Source organism: Martes martes (genome assembly GCF_963455335.1).
Source record: "Martes martes genome assembly, chromosome: 10".
NCBI classification, from domain to species: domain Eukaryota; kingdom Metazoa; phylum Chordata; class Mammalia; order Carnivora; family Mustelidae; genus Martes; species Martes martes.
In genome coordinates this window covers 18,521,353-18,541,664 of record NC_137898.1, presented here as the reverse complement: position 1 = coordinate 18,541,664, position 20,312 = coordinate 18,521,353, and the positions used below count along the sequence as shown (strand labels likewise).

At 42.3% G+C, this 20,312-nt stretch overlaps 1 protein-coding gene across 4 annotated transcripts; it reads right to left on the bottom strand.

Moving 5' to 3' along the window:
* Positions 1–447: 447 nt before the first annotated feature.
* On the bottom strand, positions 448–20,312 carry MTCH2 (mitochondrial carrier 2). 4 transcript variants are annotated; one of them, XM_080815442.1, is made up of 13 exons: positions 20,180–20,306; positions 16,580–16,664; positions 16,314–16,420; positions 10,886–10,912; positions 10,246–10,308; positions 8,847–8,904; positions 8,284–8,335; positions 7,813–7,872; positions 6,236–6,329; positions 5,114–5,161; positions 4,304–4,371; positions 2,438–2,513; positions 448–657 (listed from the first exon to the last, which is right to left on the bottom strand). In XM_080815442.1, exons 6-13 carry the CDS (start codon positions 8,890–8,892, stop codon positions 571–573), a joined length of 531 nt encoding a protein of 176 aa, XP_080671568.1. In that variant the 5' UTR covers positions 8,893–8,904; positions 10,246–10,308; positions 10,886–10,912; positions 16,314–16,420; positions 16,580–16,664; positions 20,180–20,306; the 3' UTR covers positions 448–570. The 4 variants fall into 4 exon arrangements, with proteins under 4 accessions (XP_080671568.1, XP_080671566.1, XP_080671569.1 ...); XM_080815440.1 differs by lacking the exon at positions 20,180–20,306 and adding an exon at positions 19,459–19,689; XM_080815443.1 differs by lacking the exon at positions 10,886–10,912 and having other exon boundaries at positions 20,180–20,312.

The following is a 20,312-nucleotide window of genomic DNA, read 5'->3' as shown; positions in this document are numbered from 1 at the left end:
ATCTATTACTGAAGAAGCAGATAGCCTATGTGGAGATTTTCCAGGGTCATTAGCAATGGATTGTCTTTTTCAAGGATGAGAATCAGGGTTAATCAAACGTGCTTAGAAGCACATAATGGAAGGCAGATTCTGGCGGATGCTGAGGTTTTAGGGTCTACTGAAGAAAAGGTAATTCATAACCTCCCATTAGTTTACCTTATTACATTTCTTAAAATTTTATAGAATTACTTCTTTCTTCTTGAGAATGTACTCTACCTTTTACAAAGCCTTAAAATTAAGACTCAAATCACATGACAACCTGCCTATACCTTTTGAGAAAATACCCCCGTTTAACAAAGAACGAGTCTGGAGCAAAACTGTCCCATTTCAAAATAACTAAAGGGGGAACATCAGGGGTAAATAATGTAGTGCTGATAAAAAGAACAAAAAAGGCAGACACCAAACACCTCCATTTTCCCAAGATTAAATGATTATTAAAAAAGCGCGCCACACTGTATAGAAATCAACATTCTCTCCCATAATTCTGTGCATCTGGGACTATAGAAATGTCACTGTCCCTGCCCCACATCTTCAAATTAACATTCTCAGGTCACAACAATAAGTCTTCCCAAAGGGGACCTTCCGGAAAAACAAGCTATTTCCTCGGCTCATATTTCCCTGGAAAAAAAAATAAAATAAAAACAAATAAAGTCTAGTGTGAACATGAGGTCAGCTAGTCCAAATCAGCAGAGAGATGCATCTGGACACTTTTCTGGAGATGTGACTAAAAGGGCCAGGGTGAGACTGGGGCTTTCTGACTCCAGCCGAGCTTTCAGGAAGCAAACTACGATGCTGCCACATGTGTAAGGCAAGGATCTCTTCCTCACACAGAACTTGCAGTTTGGATTCTGGCTCTGCCACTTGCTAGCTAGGTTATCACGAGTCAATACACAGAGGGTGCTGACATGGTCCCAACACTCACGAAGGGCTAGCTTTTATTTACTTTTCAATGGAATGGTCAGAGCTTTAGAAGTACTTCTAAAATCTTACAACGAGAATAATAATGTTGTAAGCTTAACTGAACAGACTCTGAACTTAGACTGTACATAGATCCTACTCCCACAAATACAGGCTGGGTAGCCCTGGGTTATACAATTAGCATTACTGAATGGTTCAAAGTCCCAATTTCTTCAGATGTGAAGTGGGACAATAAAGACTGGTACCTATCCTCATACAGTCATTTTGAGGATTGCAGGAGCTGGTACACAGGTGGCTCTCAACGTGATGCCTGATATACAGTAAATACCCCATCAAGATTTGTTGTGCTAAGCGCTTAGAGGACTTACTGCTCCCCAGGTAAGGTGTCTGATACCCTAATACATTTTCTATCTGCTTCCTTCCTACAGCAGGGCTTAGAAAGTAGGGAAAGGAGGTCCATCTTTCCTTTTAAATGGGGACCACAACAGGAGATTGCCCAGTAAAAGTGTAAGACTCAGAATGAAACCCAGGATGTCAACATTAGGTCTGTATGGAAATCATCCAAGCGTTCCAGCCTGGATCACAGGGGCTTGCCTGGCATGGGTGCTGGGTAAAGGCAACTACAGGAACACTTAGGCCTTTTCTTTTGGAGGTCAGGCTGGGGAAGCCTGAGCTCTGTGAACGGAGGACTTTCTTACAGGATTGCCAGTGCTATGATGTAACATGATAAAGAGAGTCCTCATACACTATCTTCTACAATCTTTGAAAAAGTGTGTGCCACTTCAAAACAGCTTTAAACTGATGGCCATTTAATGTGATCCTGTGTTAAATTTAGCTCACAGTCACCCATTATTTTGGTTCCTAACAAAGTTTTGCCTGGACTGAGAATTTGTGGTTGCAGATGACATACCTCACAGCAATAACAAAGAAGAAACCGGAGTCTGGACAAAATCATTCTCTAAAGACTAGAAGAGACCAGCTCCATCATCATCACTGTGACAAAGAACGTCATCAACAACCTCTCGTTTCTCAGTTTCCTCTCTACTATACTGGAGAAAAACACATGAATATATAAGGAGATCCTGAGAAGTTACAAAAAAGAGGTGACGTTAGAAAAAAAGAATCTGAAATTGGGGCCATCGTTTTAACATCCAGGATAATCGTCTACCCAGACCTTATTTATAATTTGAATGTGATCACTCAAATGGCTTCTTGGTCACATCTAGGGATTCTTAATTCATGACCCCTCCTGATATTTCTACGCAGCACACTTTACTGTTGTGCTAGAGTGACATACAGAACAGTGTAAAGGGTACATAACTGGTAACTAAAGGGCAACCTACAAAAATTAACCTGGGATTCCGGAGACATTATTTAAGAAAACAAACAAAAACAAAATAAATAAACTATGAGAGAGAGGAGAGGTGAGGAGGGAGGGAAGAATGGACAGAGGGAGAGAAAGAGAATGAGACAGAAGTACCTCTTTTTGCAGCATGCACCAGCAGTCTATCCAAGAAGTATATACCGGGGAGTAAGGAGGGCATCCACCAGCAAGCCTGAAACCGGGGGGGGGGGGGGGGGCGAGGAGGAGTAGTGAACCATTCAAATTAACATTTCCAAAGCATTCTCTCAAGAGTTTGGTAAATCTTGGTCAAAATATTCTCCTACCTAGAAAGTTCCCCAAGAGGCGATTTTAGTTTCAATGGACCAAATTATATTGGAGCAGGGAAAAGAAAAAGCATCCAAAAAGGATTTCCCTCCCTCATATTTAGGTCTCTTTTTTTTTTTTTTTTAAAGTAATCTCAACACCCAATGTGGGGCTAGAACTCACGACCCTGAGATCAAGAGTTGCCTGCTCCCCAACTGAGCCAGGCAAGCACCCCTCATAGTTAGGTTTTGAAACCAGTAAACACAAACTTCAACCAGTTATGAATCTTCTAAAACACCCAGGTTTTTGAGAATGAATATAATTCTAGAATATAGCAATTATGTGATTAAAGTACAGAGAAAGGAGATTTAAAAACTAAGAGGTGGGGTGCCTGGGTGGCTCAGTCCCGTTACAAGTCCGCCTTTGGCTCAGATCATGATCTTAGGGTCCTGGGATCGAGCCCCACCATCAGGCTCCCTGATTACCAGAGAGTCTGCTACTCCCTCTCCCTCTGCTGCTCCCCCTGCTTGTGCTCTCTCTGTGTCTATCAAATAAATAAAAAAATAAAATCTTAAAAATAAAAAACACAAACAAAACCAAAGTGGTGTTCAAAAGAACCTAAAAACTGGCGACCACATGCTTTACTCAGGTAGAACCCAGAATCACTTCCTCCCTAAAAATCTGTAAGGACGGGGTGCATGGGTGGCTCAGTGGGTTAAGCCTCTGCCTTCGGCTCAGGTCATGATCCCGGGGTCCTGGGATAGAGCCCTGTGTCAGGCTCTCTGCTCAGTGGGGAGCCTGCTTCCCCCTCTCTCTCTGCCTGCCTCTCTGCCTACTTGTGATCTCTCTGTCAAATAAATAAATAAAATCTTAAAAAAAAATAAAATAAAAAAATAAAAACCTGTAAGGAATAGTAATATATTCAACTCATCTTTCGTGTATGCTCTGAGCTAAAATGTGGCCACTGCCCTACCAATCACAGGTGATTGGTAATTTGGAATTTTAGAGCATGTAGCTCTTGATCTCAGGGTCTTGAGACACAAAACAAACAGAAGGTGACAGGATATGGAATACGACAACTATGTTTAAAACTCCACATGGCTCTTTGCTTGACATCTGGTTTGAAAACCATGAAAGGTCTAATGGCACACTGTGTCGGGGACTGTATTGGAACAATGAACTAAAGCAAGAGGCAAAACTTCTGCCCAGTGTGGTGCAGGCACTTGGCATCTAGAAGCTAGCAATCAGTGGTATTCATGCCATACCGCCACCCACCCTCCCTGACCAATACAGTGAAAGGTTAAGAACCTTCCCATGAAAGAAAGAAAAAAGAACATTTCTAGGAACCAAATTTCCTACTTTTCTTTCTTTAAAACTTACTTTCTCCATGTAGCCTCTAGGAAAAACAGGGAAGGATGTGGAAATCCAGTAATTTGATCACAATCCCACTTAAACCACAGGCAAGCGTACACTGTCTGTAAGTACTTGAGAAATAGTTTTTACGCCCTTCTCTATTCTAAGAGAGGATATGAAGGGGCTGCTTAGAATATAAACTGATGCCACTGCTGGTGCATGGAGCGGAAAGAGAAAAAATTCAGGAAATCTAGTAATGGCATCAACTGTACTTTTCTTCCCCAAATCGCTCCCTGGACTGCTCTGCCTGTTGGGTGAACGGGATAAGAAATATAACGCACTTACCCACAGTTGTTGACAGCCATAAGATTAGAGACAAGCACAAAGGGATAGGTCAACATACTGGCAAAAAACTGTAAAGTGGTAAAAAGACAGCTAAGTTATTAGGTCATTCTGAATCTTTAGTCTCTTCTTCCTCTGCCTCCCACTACAGTCAACACTCCAACGCTGGTTTTGCTTTCTCAGCATCCCAGGAAAGATGAAATGACATGTTTTTGAGCCTGAATAGGTTACCTCCTCCTAACATCCCCATTATCCAACAGTTTAACCGAAGACCAGAAGGCTTCTCTTACTGCGACTGAGTCTTTTTTCAAGTAAACTCAAGGACATGATTTAACAGAAAAAGCAAGCGCCATTAAATACAATGAAGCATTTCAAAACACCCCTGAGACAGTAAGAAATTATGCATGTCCTTCCAAAGACGATGGAAGCTACTTCAGGAGTCAAACACCATGACTCAAGAGGGAGAAGATGCCACATGACTCAAGAGGGTGAAGCTCTCCGGAGCAGATCGGCAGGGTTCAGGGGGAAGCGGGCCTGAGACCTTCGGGCCAGGATGTGGTGGGAAATGCCCACATGTCCTTCCGACCCCCCGAAAGCCAAATAGACCAAACCACGTGGGCTTGTTAATGCTGTTCGTGTGACGCAGGGACTCTGGGTTATTCTCACCTCTGACAGACATTAACAAACTTGAGACTCTCCTTTGAGACATCTCGTTGCTTTAAAGCAGTGATAACACATGACCCAGGTGAAATTAAAAAGAAAATGAAACAAAACACAACTATCCCTAGGTCAAGAGGATTTTAAAAAACTCACTCCTGTGACAGCTTGGGAATAACTCTTCATTTCACTCATGGTGGAAACCTAAAACAGGAAGAAAGTCTGTATTAGAACAAGTAAGAAAATTAAGATGATGTTAAGGGCGAATTGTCTCCTACCATCTCAATCTATTCTATCTCTAAATTTTTAGTTTCTTTGACAGCCAGAAAATTAATTTCAAGATGAAAACATAAAATACTGATTATGAGCCTAAAAAGGCAGTGGACAAAATGATCAACCTGATTCAACATGAAGAGACAAATTCGCAGGAGACTATGTGATGGCGCAGGAACCAATATAATAGGCCCAGGGTTAAAAAAAAAGAAAAAGAAAAAGAAAAAGAAAAAAAAAAAAGGCAGCGAGACTGGTAAACTTTCCCCACGTCCAAGAAATCCAATCCCCGGAAACGACATTTATGGTGTATCCAAGGGACAAGTGACTACCTCTATGTGCGCCCAGCTGTGTCCCGGACGCTGCAGAGACCAGCCTCCGTACTGCAGAAGCGCGCTGCATGGGTTTAGTCCTCCCTGTGTGTGTTCTACTTTCCACCATGCTACGGGGCTGCCTCCGTGCAGAGGCCCGCAGCTTCCAGGAAAGGCTAATTCTTAAAACCTCCCAGGCTGAGGTTTCTAAGAAGCCCAGTCCAGGAAGCCCTTTAACATTTCAGATTGGATGAAATAACCCTTGGTACACTATGAGACTGTCCTGCTTTGTAGTATCTGCAAAAATCATCTATCAGTACCAAGGCTATCTCCTGGCAGCACAGAGACAGCGACAGATTTCTTAGGCTTACTCGGCTATTCCCCAGGCACTTTTGTGGATGTATCTTTCTACGGTAACTAGTATAGGTCATCCCATTAGCCTTTAAAAACTTGACTGACAGTGTTTAGCCATGTAACAATGAGTCTGGCAAAAACATAATGAAGTGACACTTTATCATTTTTTAAAATAGATTCCATCCCAAACTTGGGGTCTGAACTCATGACCCTGAGATTAAGAGTCACACGCTCCACTGTCTGTGCCAGCCAGGTGCCCCACCATGTTACTGTGAAGCTAACCAAGCCGCCCAGTGAATACAGTAAAGTCAGCCCCAACACATGTTATCAAGATCACACCTACCCCACTGTCCAGTGCATAGGTATTGACGAGGTAGGCCAGTGAGTTACAGAGCCACAAAGAAATGATGTCACCTAGGAGGCGGGGAATAAGACCCCTACGTGAAGAAACAAGAAAAATAAAAGCCAAGAACTGCGATCAGTAAAAAGATAATCCACTCAATACAAACACTTCTCAAAGAAAGATTTCAAAGTCTTCGAGAGAACTGAAAAGACATGGGGCGCCTGGGTGGCTCAGTGGGTTAGGCCTCTGCCTTCAGCTCAGGTCATGATCTCAGGGTCCTGGGATCAAGCTCCGCATCAGGCTGTCTGCTCAGCAGGGAGCCTGCTTCTCCCTCTCTGCCTACTTGTGATTTCTATCTCTGTCAAATAAAAAAAAAAAAAAAGACAACGAATGCCGGAATCTAGTACAGACTAGTTCATTCTAGTTAATGTAACTGTACTTGAGGTTAATCTCCAATGACTTTCATTCCCATTTGACAAATGCAGGCCAGCTATATGCCCTCAAAGCTTCACCTAATGGGATCACCTATTAAGAACTATGAGCAGGGGGGGGACAAAAACCCTCCTGTTTTGGAAAGACTTAAATATGACTTTGGCTAAGCTACTTGACATTCACATTTGACAGGGCCGAAAATGACTACAAAATTACAAAACGAGAATGGCCCAAACAGAGATAGGTGAGGGACATCAAAAAACAGATTCCCAGGGCCCAGGTGGCCGAGGTGATGCAGCGCGGCACAGCAGGATGAACATCACCCCACAGACTGAAGACCGGGGTTCAAATGGCATTTCCATCACTTATCAGCTGTGTGACCAGAGCAAATGAACTTCCCAGAGCACCAACTTTTTCTAATCTCTAAAGTAAGAATTTACTAGCTATCCTATCTCCTAGACCATTTACTTATTCACTTATTCTTTCTTTTTTTTTCTTTTAAAGTAGTCTCCATGCCCAACATGGGGCTGAACTCAAGACCCTGAGATCAAGAGCTACATGCTCAACCAGCTGAGTGAGCCAGGGGGCCCCCCTCCCAGGCTATCATACTCCAAAAAAACTAAAAAACAAACAAAAAAAATCCCAGTTACATGGCAGTACTCTGAAAATGAAAGAGGACCATTTCTAGTTTTCATTCTTAAAAGAAGAATGAGAGTGGTAGTCTAAGTTCTTCCAAAGGAAACCCAAGGGAATGAATACAGCCTTGCAAAAATGTATTACTCTCAGGATAAGGAAGATCATTTTCCTATTTTTCAAAAATTAAGTTTCTCTAGTTTATCTACTGCACAATAGGAACTTATTATAAAGGTAGAAACTTGGAATGAATTTAACAAAATTTAAAACAAAACGAAAAACCCCCAAACAAAAACCAAAACCCTAATATCCAATGTTTTAGATGTCCAGAAGCAAAAGTCTGGGATCTTTACAACAGAATTTAAGTCTGAGAGGCTTTAACAGAGTGTCACATGAAGTAAACCCTGAGAGTACATTTTCTCCAAGGATTAAACAATGAGTCGTGTCCTGATTTTCATTAAAGCTTTCCACTCCCACAAATAACTGCACACGTAAATCCACAATTTACTTACGCAAAAAATCCTAGGATGCCCTCTTCACGATAGATGGTTACTATGGAATCATAAAGTCCACTAGGTACAGAAGATGGAAAGGCAAAAATACATGAAGATTATTTTGGAGCTATTAAAAAAAGTGTTCAATTATCACTTTTGACAAGGAAATTTATACCCCACTCTCCCTTTCTGCCACTCTCACTCTCCAAAGACAGCTAAATTTGGAGACAGGAGTGGAGATATGACTACCTAAGGGTGCAGTCACATGGAATCAGGGTGAATTTTGGCTTCAGTGGCTCTGCAACTTACTTTGAGATCCTGGGAAGGTTCCTAAACCTGTCTGGGCCATTTTCTTCCATTTTACCATTTTTTGGTTCATTTTTGTGCAGAACAAATGATCTCTCAATTTGCTCTGTAAACTCTAAGGACCATTAAAATATAAAACACTTCAAAAGATCTCTCTGAATATGGGAAAACGAAAACACTTACCAGTACTTGGATTCTCTGCCAATGAACTGTACCATAGATCTCAGAGTAATCACTGCAGAACAGAGAAAAGATTTTTAAAACTATGTCGAGATAAACTTTGATAGCCCTGAAAAAGAAAAAAAGTTCTTCCATCTAAAAACACTTTGCTCGGGGGCGCCTGGGTGGCTCAGTGGTTTAAGCCTCTGCCTTCGGCTCAGGTCATGATCCCAGCGTCCTGGGATCGAGCCCCGCATCGGGCCCTCTACTCAGCAGGGAGCCTGCTTCACCCACTCTCTCTCTGCCTGCCTCTCTGCCTACCTGTGGTCTCTGACTGTCAAATAAATAAATAAAACCTTTAAAAAAAATGGTTAAGATGATAAATTTAAAAAAAAAAAATAAAATAAAATAAAAACACTTTGCTCTCTGGATAAACTGGACAAATGCCAAAAGAAGCAGGCAAACAAAGAACACGCATGCAAGGCACTTCAGTGAACTCCCCTATCAACCTATCTAGGCGGTCAGGAGAGACCATGCTATGAAAGGTGGGACACAAATCAGATTTCAGTCACCAACTGTAAACCTACCGTGGAAGGGATGTGTGATGAGGGTAGCAGCAGAACGGGCCATCATCTCTCGAGTCGTCTAGAAACAATCAACACACACGTCTGAAACCTCAACAGACGACACTCGGATACCTGCGAGAAGTAATGTGGGTGGCACAGCACCCTTGCCCTGAATGTGGTACGGTGTAATACACTGTTATCCTCTCTTACCTTTCCTCCTGGGTCTCAGTGTTCTGTTATGGTTACTTCTCAAAACTGACGTGCAAAGCAGATTTCTGTTATCTTCTCAATTTTACAGATTGGAACAACCAATCCATAGAAGATTAAGAGGCTTGCTAGCAAACACTAACCCAGCTGGAATAAAACCACGAGGTCTGGTATTTCAATTTTTAAGTTGCTTTCCCCCTGAAAGTGATTTCAGAGAGTCTGCGATCTATGTTATTCGAACGTCGGGCTCTGTTTAATCTGTGCCAACAGAGCAACTCTGACTAGTTTTTCCACCCCAACCCTGTAACTGTGCAGTATCTTAGAGCCGCTATTTATCCTAGTTTATCTTTCTTGTCCAGGACTCTGTAAAGAAGTGGCAGAGAAAATTAGATTACAACACTGGGGAGGCAGGTAGTGAAGACAGCAGGTCCATTATTCATCTGTGCATTTAAACATCACCTTCGGTCATCTAGTTAAGATATCCCTCGCCCCTGCGCCAACAATAGTCCTGAGAAGAGCCCGTGTCACAGGATGGGTTAACTCAAGTTAAAAAAACCCACAAAAACATATCAATACACGTACCTCTACTTTTAAAAAAAAAAAGTAGAAAATTTACCAATAACAAAGCTGATTCATCTGACATCTAGACCTGCTTCTTTTGGAATATGTGTTTTAGAAGGCAGCATTTACTAGAAGACTGTGATCTCACTAAAGACAAACAATGTAAAGACTAAGAAATAAGAGTGGTTTTGAAAGCCATAAATATTAAGTCAGGCACGAAACAAACTCCAATGACAGAGGAAGGGAACGGGAAATGGGTATGAGGAACAATCCCAAGTCAGAATAACGTTGTAAAAGTGTCTCCTGATAGATGATATCTGACACACGAAGGGGCAGGCCACTACTTAAACACAATTGTGCCAGAGGTTTACACCTCTATTAGAAGACTTTCAGTAGAAACCTCTTCAATTTTACACACGAAATAAGTGGACAAAATTAGTTTCCTTCAAATGCATCTAATCCAAATAGAAAGCAATGCTTTTTTTTCCTTCCTTTTTATGGTATCATGTAGAAAAGCCCAAACTGAACTGAAGGTCTATTTTATTTGGAATAAACGCTGAACACAAGGGCCTGATGATCCTGATTCCACAAACTGCCACACGGCATACGCTGCGAGTGAGGGAAACAGCACAGGACATCATCAGTCTCTTACCTCCTTGATAACTTGGTCGAAGGAAGGTGTGACTTCTTTCTGTACATTTCCAGAGCCTAAATCCTGGAAATCAAAATGAAAGAAGACAGGCATCTTGGTGGTTTTATTTTAAATTTGATTATGATTGTTATTTTTTAAAAGGTTTTATTCTTTATTTTTTAAAGATTTTATTTATCCATTTGTCAGAGAGAGAGAGAGAAGACAGAACACAAAGGAGAGCACAAGCAGGGGGAGGGGCAAAGGGAGAAGCAGACTCCCCACCAAGCAAGGAGCCCGATGTGGGACTCAATCCCAGGACCATGGAATCATGACCCGAGCAGAAGGCAGCCGCTTAACCGACTGAGCCACCCAGGCGCCACTAAAGGTTTTATTTTTTTTAAGTAATCTCTACATGTAACGTGGCGCTTGAACCTGTAAACCTAAGATCAAGAGTTGTACCCTCCACCGACCGAGCCAGGCAGGTACCCATATCTTGATGGTTTTAAATAGAACTATTCAAACTGGTGGCCATCCTGTAATGCCAACACTCACTGAGATGAAAGGGAAACTGACTGCTTGTCCCTTCTCTGAAAAAAGACCAAAGAGCAATAACAACTTGCAAGGGAAACGGGCCCATGCATACAAATCAGCTCCAACATACCTCAACCTTGTCACATTCCTGGTAATGCTACAAAGAGGAGAAAAGAAAATAAAGGATGATTAGGGCTGTCATAGTGTCACTGAGAGAGGACATAAAATGAGAATAAAACAGTCGGCTTTTTTCTTTTTTGGGCTGCATATTTCCAATACTTTCTATTTCCAATTAATTGGAAAGAAGTGTCTCTGAGAGGATCTCATTGCTAAGTTTAATATATTGGCCAGCTGGAGGAACAAGCGAATGCTCATGAAAACTCTTATCTAAAAGAAGAAATAGGAAAACAAACCCAAAACTAAAAACCCAAGGGCATTATTTACTACACATACACATTTAGCAGAAATAAGCTGGCAAAAACATAACCTAACATTAAAGCTATGGAAAAAGCCTCATGGCTTTTTCATGAAAAAGCAGGACCAATGTCAAACAACCTGATTAAAAAAATGGGCAGAGAATGTGAACACACACTTTTCCACAGAAGATATACAGACGGCAAAGAGGCAAATGAAAAGATGTTCCACATCATTCATCATCAGGGAAATGCAAACCAAAACCAGAATGAGATATCATCTCACACCAGTTAGATTGGCTATCATCAAAAAGACAAGAAATAACAAGAGTTACGGAGGATGTGGAGGAAAATGAACCCTGATACTGTTGCTGGAAATAGAAACTAGTGCAGCCACTGTGGAAATCTCTATGGAGGTTCCTCAAAAAGTTAAGAATAGTAACTATCATAGGGGCGCTTGGCTGGCTCAGTTGGTAAAGCATGTGACTCTTGATCTTGGGGCTATGAGTTTAAGCCCCATGTTGTGCACAGAGATTATTTTTTTATTGTTTTTTAAAGATTTTATTTATTTGACAGAGACACAACGAGAGAAGGAACACAAGCAGGGTAAGTGGGAGAGGGAGAAGCAGGCTCCCCACTGAGCAAGGAGCCTGATGTGGGCTCAATCCCAGAAACCTGGGAACATGAGCTGAGCCAAAGGCGGACGCTTAACCGACTGAGCCACACAGGTGCCCCATGTATAGAGATCACTTAGTTAAAAAAAAAAAAAAAAAAAAAAATTAAAAGAACGACCATAAAATCCAGCTATTCCACCTCTCGAGAATATGAACACTAATTTGATAAAATATATGCACCCTGATGTTTATAGCAGCATTATTCATAACAGCCAAGATACAGAAACAACCTAAATGGCCATTGATGGGTGAATGGATAAGGAAATTATGGTATCTAAGCACAATGGAATATTGCTCAGCCATTAAAAAAAAAAGAAATATTGCCATTAAAAAAAAATTTCATTTATTTATTTGAGAGAGAGAGATAGAGAGTAAATGAGCGAGCATGAGAGGGGAGAAGGTCAGCGGTAGAAGCAGACTCCCCGCAGAGCCAGGAGCCCGATGCGGGACTCGATGCCGGGACTCTAGGATCATGAGCTGAGCGAAAGGCAGCCACCCAACCAAGCCGCCCAAGCACCCAAAATCTTGCCATTTGTGACAACATGGGTGGACCTTCAGGGTATCAAGTGAAGTAAGTCAGAAAGAGAAAGACAAAAGCTGTGATTTCACTCATATGTGGACTGTAAACCAACCAGCCAACCAACCAAACTCAGGAAGAACAGGTTACCAGAAGGGAAGGGGATGGAAGAAGGGCGAAGTGGGGAAAGGGGGTCAAATGTATGGTGATGGATGTTAACCATAAGATTATTTTGTAACAAATACAGATGTCAAATTACAATGCTGTACACCTGAAACTTAAAAAAAATGTTATGTACCAAGTTTTACCTCACTTAAAAAAAAAAAAGTAGTACCAATACCAAATTACTGCAAGGCTCTTTTCTTCACTGTACAAAAGAACAGAGAATTGGTGCCAAGTCAGAATAGCTAAAATTGCCTCACTTTTCTGTTTGTATCTGTTTCTAAAACAAGCAAGAGAGAAGATTCTGTTCTCTTCCAAAATACTGAATACTGCCAGAGTTCAGACTATACTGGAAGAGGAAATACTATTTGTGGGATATTTTAGAAACAGAAGATGGGATAGGTGAAATGAAAGAATCAGAGACAACAGAGCCACTAATCCTACCAGATTAAAAAAACAAACAACACTTTCTTCTGTAAAAAGATTTTTTTTAAAAATTCAGAAGAAAGAGAACAAATTTCAAGACCAAGCAAAATGTTTTGGGGTCAAATTCCAGGTCTTTAGTTAGAGTAATTCTAATAGTTTCAGTTTCACGCGTACTTAAAAATTCTTGCACATTTCTAGACTTAGCTTTTTTTACCCTGTTAACAAAATTTCCTATCTGTCCTTTCTACATTATTCTGAACAGAATTCAATTTCATTCTTGTTCAGATATACAGAACTCTTTCTTATAACAGCTAACAATTTCAACAACCCTGAACTGGTCTTTTTTCCTGATGCAAAAAGCTGCTTTTGATAGTAAGTATAGAATCAATTCCCTGTCATGCCACAAGTAAACACATATTCAGGGCACCTGCTTAATTCTACTCGAGCTTACTTTTCCTGTAGGTAAAGGAACTTGTTCTCAAGCAGTCCTCTCACCTTTGGTCTAAGTCTACACACAAAACCAGCTGACTCCGTGACAGATGCCTTCCCATTAAGCTCACTTAAGCAATGGCAACAATTTTACTGAGCCAAGGGGAGGGTGTGGCTGGGGACAAAAGGCCAGTCATCAATCCACTGAAAACTTGGACCCATTAAGACTCCATTACTCAGATCCAGGGGTCACCAGCAAGTTTCCACATCGGGCCCACAGGCATAACAAGAAGAGTTAAGTGTAAAGTGGGTACAGCATGCAACTCCTGATCTCAGTGTCATGGGGCTTGTGAGTTCAAGCCCCACAGTGGGCATAGAGCTTACTTTAAAAAAAAAAAAAAAGAATGCGTGTGAAGAATAACGAAATGACTGAGGGGTGAAACAGCTTCCATGTGAGGCAACTACTAGAGAACCTCTCCCACTCAGAAATCAAGGAAGGTTGAAGAGAATTTAAAATCTAAGCCAATTAGCACTCATATGTGGAATTTAAGAAACAAAACAAACGATCATAGGGAAAGAAAAAAGAGGGAGGCAAACCAAGAAACAGACCCTTAACTAGAGAGAACAAACTGATGGTTACCAGAGGGAGGGGGAGGATGGGTGAAATAGGTGATGGGGATTAAGGAGGGCAGCTGTCCTGATGAGCACCAGGTGTTGTATGGACGTGCTGAATCACTATATTGTATACCTGAAACTAATATTCCACTGTATGCTAACTAATTGGGATTCAAATAAAAACTTAAAAAAAATCTAAGCCAATTAGATCATGAAACTTTAACAAAATCAAGATATGCTCATCAGATGATAAAACATTAGAACTCGGTTAATGTTAAAGCCTACAAAAGTAAATGAAGGACCGTGCCAAGTATTGTTTAAATAAGCAGTTAGTAACCAATTGGAATTTAACACATTTGATGTATTACCTAGGTTGATAGTAATACATAGATTTGGTTAGCATATGTTGTGACTTTTTTTTTTTTTTAAAGATTTTATTTATTTATTTGACAGACAGCTCACAAGTAGGCAGAGAGGCAGGCAGAGAGAGGAAGGGAAGCAGGCTCCCTGCTGAGCAGAGAGCCTGATGTGAGGCTTGATCCCAGGACTCTGGGATCATGACCTGAGCCGAAGGCAGAGGCTTTAAACAACTGAGCCACCCAGGCGCCTCTGTTGTGACATTTTTTGAGAGTTAAGAGCACAGAGGCTAACATACCTTGGTGCCAGTAGGAGACAGAATAATGAACTAGAAATCCCTTAGTTTTATATTCTCCACCACACTCCACTAAATACCTTCCCATGGACTGTTCTAAGTGGTACAGAATTTGTATTCATAACACCTTTATAAATACAATAAAGGGCCATTCTGTTTGACCTACATGGTAATTGGTAAAACTGAGAAACCAGCACCACCAGAATCATTAGCTTTGGCATTTGAGGTGAAAAGAAGCTGGCAAAACAAAAGGATCCATGAGAAAGAAAGAAATGTAACCTTGTTTTTTTGTTTGTTTGTTTTTTTTAAGATTTTATTTCTTTATTTGACAGAAAGAGAGCACAAGCAGGGGGAGAAAGAGGCTCTCTGCTCTGCAGGGAGCCTGATGTGAGGCTCCATCCCAGGACCCTGGGATCATGTCTTGAGCTAAAGGCAGACGCTTAACCAACTGAGCCACCCAGGCACCCCATAACCTTGATATTTTAACAAACATTTTAGGAAACACTGCAAACCTAAGAAAAATTAATAATTCACCTACATATATCCATTACCAAGGTTAAACATGTTTAACAGTTGCCCCTTTTGTTTCAGAGCTCTGGCCTTCTTAAAATAAAATGCCACAGAAACAGACAGCCAAAGTTCCACCTCTCATCTCTTCCCCCACTTCCCAAAAGTAACCACAAGCCTGATGTGTACTTTGATGAGGTTAAAAAAAAAGCTGCCCCCCCCAATCTGTGTGACATAACACATTAGCAGAAACAGTGCATAAAATACAAATGTAAAACAGAATAAATAATTAAAAGGAAAATATCCATGTAGTCATGATCCAGGTGAAGAAAAATCATTTCCATTACCCCCGAGCCCCATGCATGGTCCCTTTGTCTCCTCTCTCTCCCCACAGATAACCACTATCCTGACTTTTACGTTCCTTTTGTTAAAGTTTTTTTAAAAAACAAGTTTCTGGGGTGCCTGGCTGGCTCAGTCCATAGCACATGCAACTCATGATCTCTGGATTGTGAGTTCATGCCCCATGCTGGGAGTGGAGCTTACTTTAAAAATAAATACATAAGGGGTGCCTGGGTGGCTCAGTGGGTTGGGCCTCTGCCTTCAGCTCAGGTCATGATCTCAGGGTCCTGGGATCAAGCCCTGCATCGGGCTCTCGGCTCAGCGGGGAGCCTGCTTCCCCCTCTCTCTCTGCCTGCCTCTCTGCCTACTTGTGATCTCTGTCTGTCAAATAAATAAAATACAAATCTTTAAAAAAATAAATAAATACATAAATACATAAAAAATAAGCTTGTAACAGAGAACATTTTACTAGCGGTAATGTTAGAAATAGGAGGAAAATAACTCCAGAAAGAACTATGTGTTTCAATCAGCTTTCTTCCTTCTTTGAAGAAATAAAATGAGCTATACAGGAGATCAAGTAAGTGTTTCTGCTCAGAATGACTGATTCAGAGGAAGAAGGACTGCAGATCAAAATCTATCACTTCATTTTATACAAATTCCCTTTGCATCCCAGGGAAGAATTAAGAATGGGTATTTGAAGTTAAATGTTTTCAAGAGAAGAAAGGACATGGTCATAAATGTATCTTTGAAATTGCTCTTGGTCAGAAAAACAAACTGCATAAAAAGAAATCGAAATCTTTGGGAAGATAACTTGATTTTCTTACCTGTAAAACTTTACCATGGACCACAGTTCCAAGGACACCTGAACACAGTCTTGGAGTTAAGCCTGTGAACAACCCACGCTTCCCATCGATGCTCGCAATGTGCTGAGCTGAGAACACAAGTCAGAGATTTAAATTCCAGCTGGAAGAAAGGGTTACATAGAAATGTCATGTAAACAGGCTTTCTATGTCTTTTCTTTCTATAACTCCTGCCTACCTAGCACCGTTCTCAATGTCCTCCAAATTCCAAATAAATCAAAAACACTTACCATAACAAAAGAGACCAGGAAGCTGACATACTTGCCGCCCAAAAATATTTCGTCCTATTGTTGGAGGAAGAGGCTCATATCCCACCTTCAAAAACAAGAGAATATATCAATACCAAGCAATATTCCCCAAAATGTCTTGGTTGCAAGGTTGTAATTTTTAACCCCAGTGAAAATGCAGTGTATGTTTTCCAAGGCAATCATGAAGTATCATCCTTGTCAGTTTCTTATTCTGTCAACAGATAAAACTTGTTTCAATAAACTCCAAGCTTTCTTTTGGTTCAAATTCTACAAAGTAAACCATGTAGCCGAGATAGACTAATATAAAACTGAATATAAAATAAGGGAACTTTTGTGTTAGGAAAGCTACAGTTTACTGAGGAGTATCAAAAATTCTTTCTAGGGGCGCCTGGGTGGCTCAGTTGGTTAAGTGACTGCTTTCTACTCAGGTCATGATCCTGGAGTCCCTGGATCAAGTCCCGCATTGAGTCCCGCATCGGGCTCCCTGCTCTGCGGGGAGTCTGCTTCTCCCGCTGACCAGAGAGGTCCTCTCATGCTGTCTCTCTCTTTCTCAAATAAATAAATAAAATCTTAAAAAAACCCAGGACCCTGAGACCATGACCTGAGCCAAAGGCAGAGGCTTTAACCCACTGAGCCACCCAGACGTCCCCCAAAAAAAAGATTTTTAAAAAAGGTTTTATTTATTTATTTGATAGAGAGAGGGAGTGTGTGAGCACAAGCAGAGAGAACAGCAGGCAGAGGGAAAAGCAGGCTCCCTGCTGAGCAAGGAACCAAATGTGGGACTCGAATGTGAGACTGGATCCCAGAAACCCCAGATCACGACCGGAGCCAAAGGCAGACGCTCAACCAACTAAGCCACCCAAGAGTCCCTACATAAAAGACTTACTTGTTTATCTTAGAGAGAGTGTGTATGCACTAGGGAAGGGGGTGGCAGGCAGGGGCAAAGGGAGAATCTAAAGCAGATTTGGCACTGAGAATGGAGCCTGACGCAGGGCTTAATTTCATGACCCTTGAGATCATGACCTGAGTCAAAACCAAGAGTTGGGACACCCCACTGACTGACCCACCCAAGTGGGGCTGAACTCACCGCTGGGAGATTAAAAGACACTTATACCCACGGAGCCAGCCAGGCGCCCTGAATGCATTTTTTTATATTTGAACAAAACAGAAGACTAAGCCACCATCAACTTTGTATTTGGCTAGCAAGATGAAACACTCAAAAGGCAAATGCAGAGAGCGCTGGATAATTCATGTGGGAAATATTTATAAGCTAAATCCATATTAAATAAGCAGACTGTCATTTCATTAACAATCTAATGAAGACCACTTTAGAGTTAATGATTATCATTTTTACAATATATTCAGCATTTTTAGTACTAATGGGAAACTTGAGAGAATGAATGACACAGGACTTGGCTTTGATCCGCTACTGCTGTAATTCTTAACCTGTTCAATTAAATAACTCCTGAGCTCCCTCGAAGTGTTACCATACCATTATTTTAAAAACTGAGTATTTAAAAATTACACCAAAACCCTTAAGACACTTGGTGACATATAAGTTGTGTAAACAGGGTTAAGGATATTCAAATTTTTGAAGCAAAAGCTCTCAACGTCACTATGAAACCCTGCCTCCTGAAGAAGTTGAGTAATGGGCTCATATCAGATTTACTGTGAAACGTCACCTCAAGACACAATCTAGCTACAAATGTGCCAATTCTGTTTTAGACGTCACAGCACATTTCAATCAAAGTCTCTGTTCTTAGTTAAAATAATGTAATTTATAGTGGGCTTTTACATACGGAATCTGAATCCAACGGGTCAACCTGGCAACACGTACTTTAGAGAACTATCAACTCAAGATTAAGAAATGTGGCTCTCCCTGGTGTCGTGCATACTTCTGACAGAAAGGTAGGACAAGTGAGGACAGGGGTTCTAACAACTGCTCCTTCCTTGGTACTGTGCATGACATAATTATGTCAACTTTCAACAAAGGTTTAAAAAAAATGAATGGCATGCTCCATCACAGGGAATTCTGGAAAGGCAATTGAAAATACTATGGAATAGGGTATCACTAGTTAAAACCTGGCTTACTTGCCTGTGAATATAAAATACCATCTAAGGATTGTTTCACATCACAGTAGATCAAAAACTAACATAAATGCTTGAACTCTTTCATCTGAACTATTTCCACTCAGACAGAGGTGATTTTTGCTGTCATGAGCCACATGGGCTGCTGCTGGAGAGCGCTCCGTGAGCTCAGTGAATCCTTCTGAAATTTCAATCAGCAACCACTTCATTATCACTTCTGAATGAGCTCCTTGTGTTTACCTGGTTATCTGGTGCTAAAATCTCGGAACAGAATAGCAGCAGCAACAGTAGCAAATAAAAATGAAAGGAAAAAAAAGCTAATAAACTATTGGCTCCCCTCGAATTTCAAATTTGTCTTTAACAGATTTCCTGTCTTGCGTTTGGGGCGGAGGAGGTGAATGCTGATTTCAGAGGGGGCTGGAGAGGAGGGCTGGGAAGCTCGTGGTGGCAACTGGCCAGGATCAACCTCAGGGAATTAAAAACAAAGTTCAGAGGAGCCACCAGGACAGGCAGGGCAGGACGGCAGTTGGCTGCGGGGAAAGGATCGGGCCTGCCCGCCTGGCAGGAGGCGAGACCTGGGAAAGGCCCACGGACAGTGGAAGAAGAGCCGCGGGCCGTGGAAGCTGTCCCTAAGGGGAAGGAAGGGGCAGCAGGGAAGGAACAGCATCTCAGGGGACTAGAGGCCCGGAAGGCTGGAGCCGATCGCCAAGCGCCGAGGGCAGCGGCGACTGAACAAGGCGCCGGGCGGGGAAGGGGATGGCGACGACTCATACCTGGATGAGCACCTTCACGTACATGAGCGGCTGGGACAGGATGGTGAGGCCGGAGCCCAGGAGCACCTGACTGGCCGCGTCCACCATGATGGCACCCGCGGACGGACAGACAGACGGAGCCACCAAGCGACCGAGCCGCTCCCGGATCACGTGCCGGGGCCGCCGGCTTCACTGGCCCGCCCGCGGCGCGCGCGCACGCACGCACCGGCGCGCGCCTCCCCACCCAGTCCCCGCCCACCGCCCCGCCCCGAGAAACGGCAGGCGCTCGCGAGCCGGCGCCGGGGTCGGGGCGGGGCTTACGGGCCAGGGGCGCATGCGTTCTATAGTGGGATCCGCGCCCTCCACTAGGAATGGCAGTTTCTCTTGCGCGTGCGCAGGCCTGGAACGTCCGATGGAGAAGAATGGGCGTGGCAGTAGGGGGGGTGTGACCCTGACAGCAAAGGCAAGGTCAGAGGAATAAAAGAATTGAAGAGGGTTTTCCGTTATGCTTTGCCCTCTACCACTTGGCCTTTGAGCATCTGCAACGTAAGGTACAAGGGTATTCGGAACCATAAGCAACCTAATGGCCAGCAAAAACTAGTTACATCTGATATTGAACAATTAATTACTCTGGAAGTTGCTATTCATTCAGTTAATGTCACCTTCTCAGAAACGGCTTCTCTGACCTCTATTTAAATTTACCTGCCCCTTATTTCGTACCACGTCGCTCGGTAGTACTTACTGTCTGAAATTACCCGTTTGTGCCTTCCGCCAGAATGCAAGCTCTGTGAGTTCAGGAACTGGGACAGCCTTTGTTCACTGTTGTCTATTCAGTGCCTGGCACATACTAGGTGCTCAGTAAATATTGCATGAAT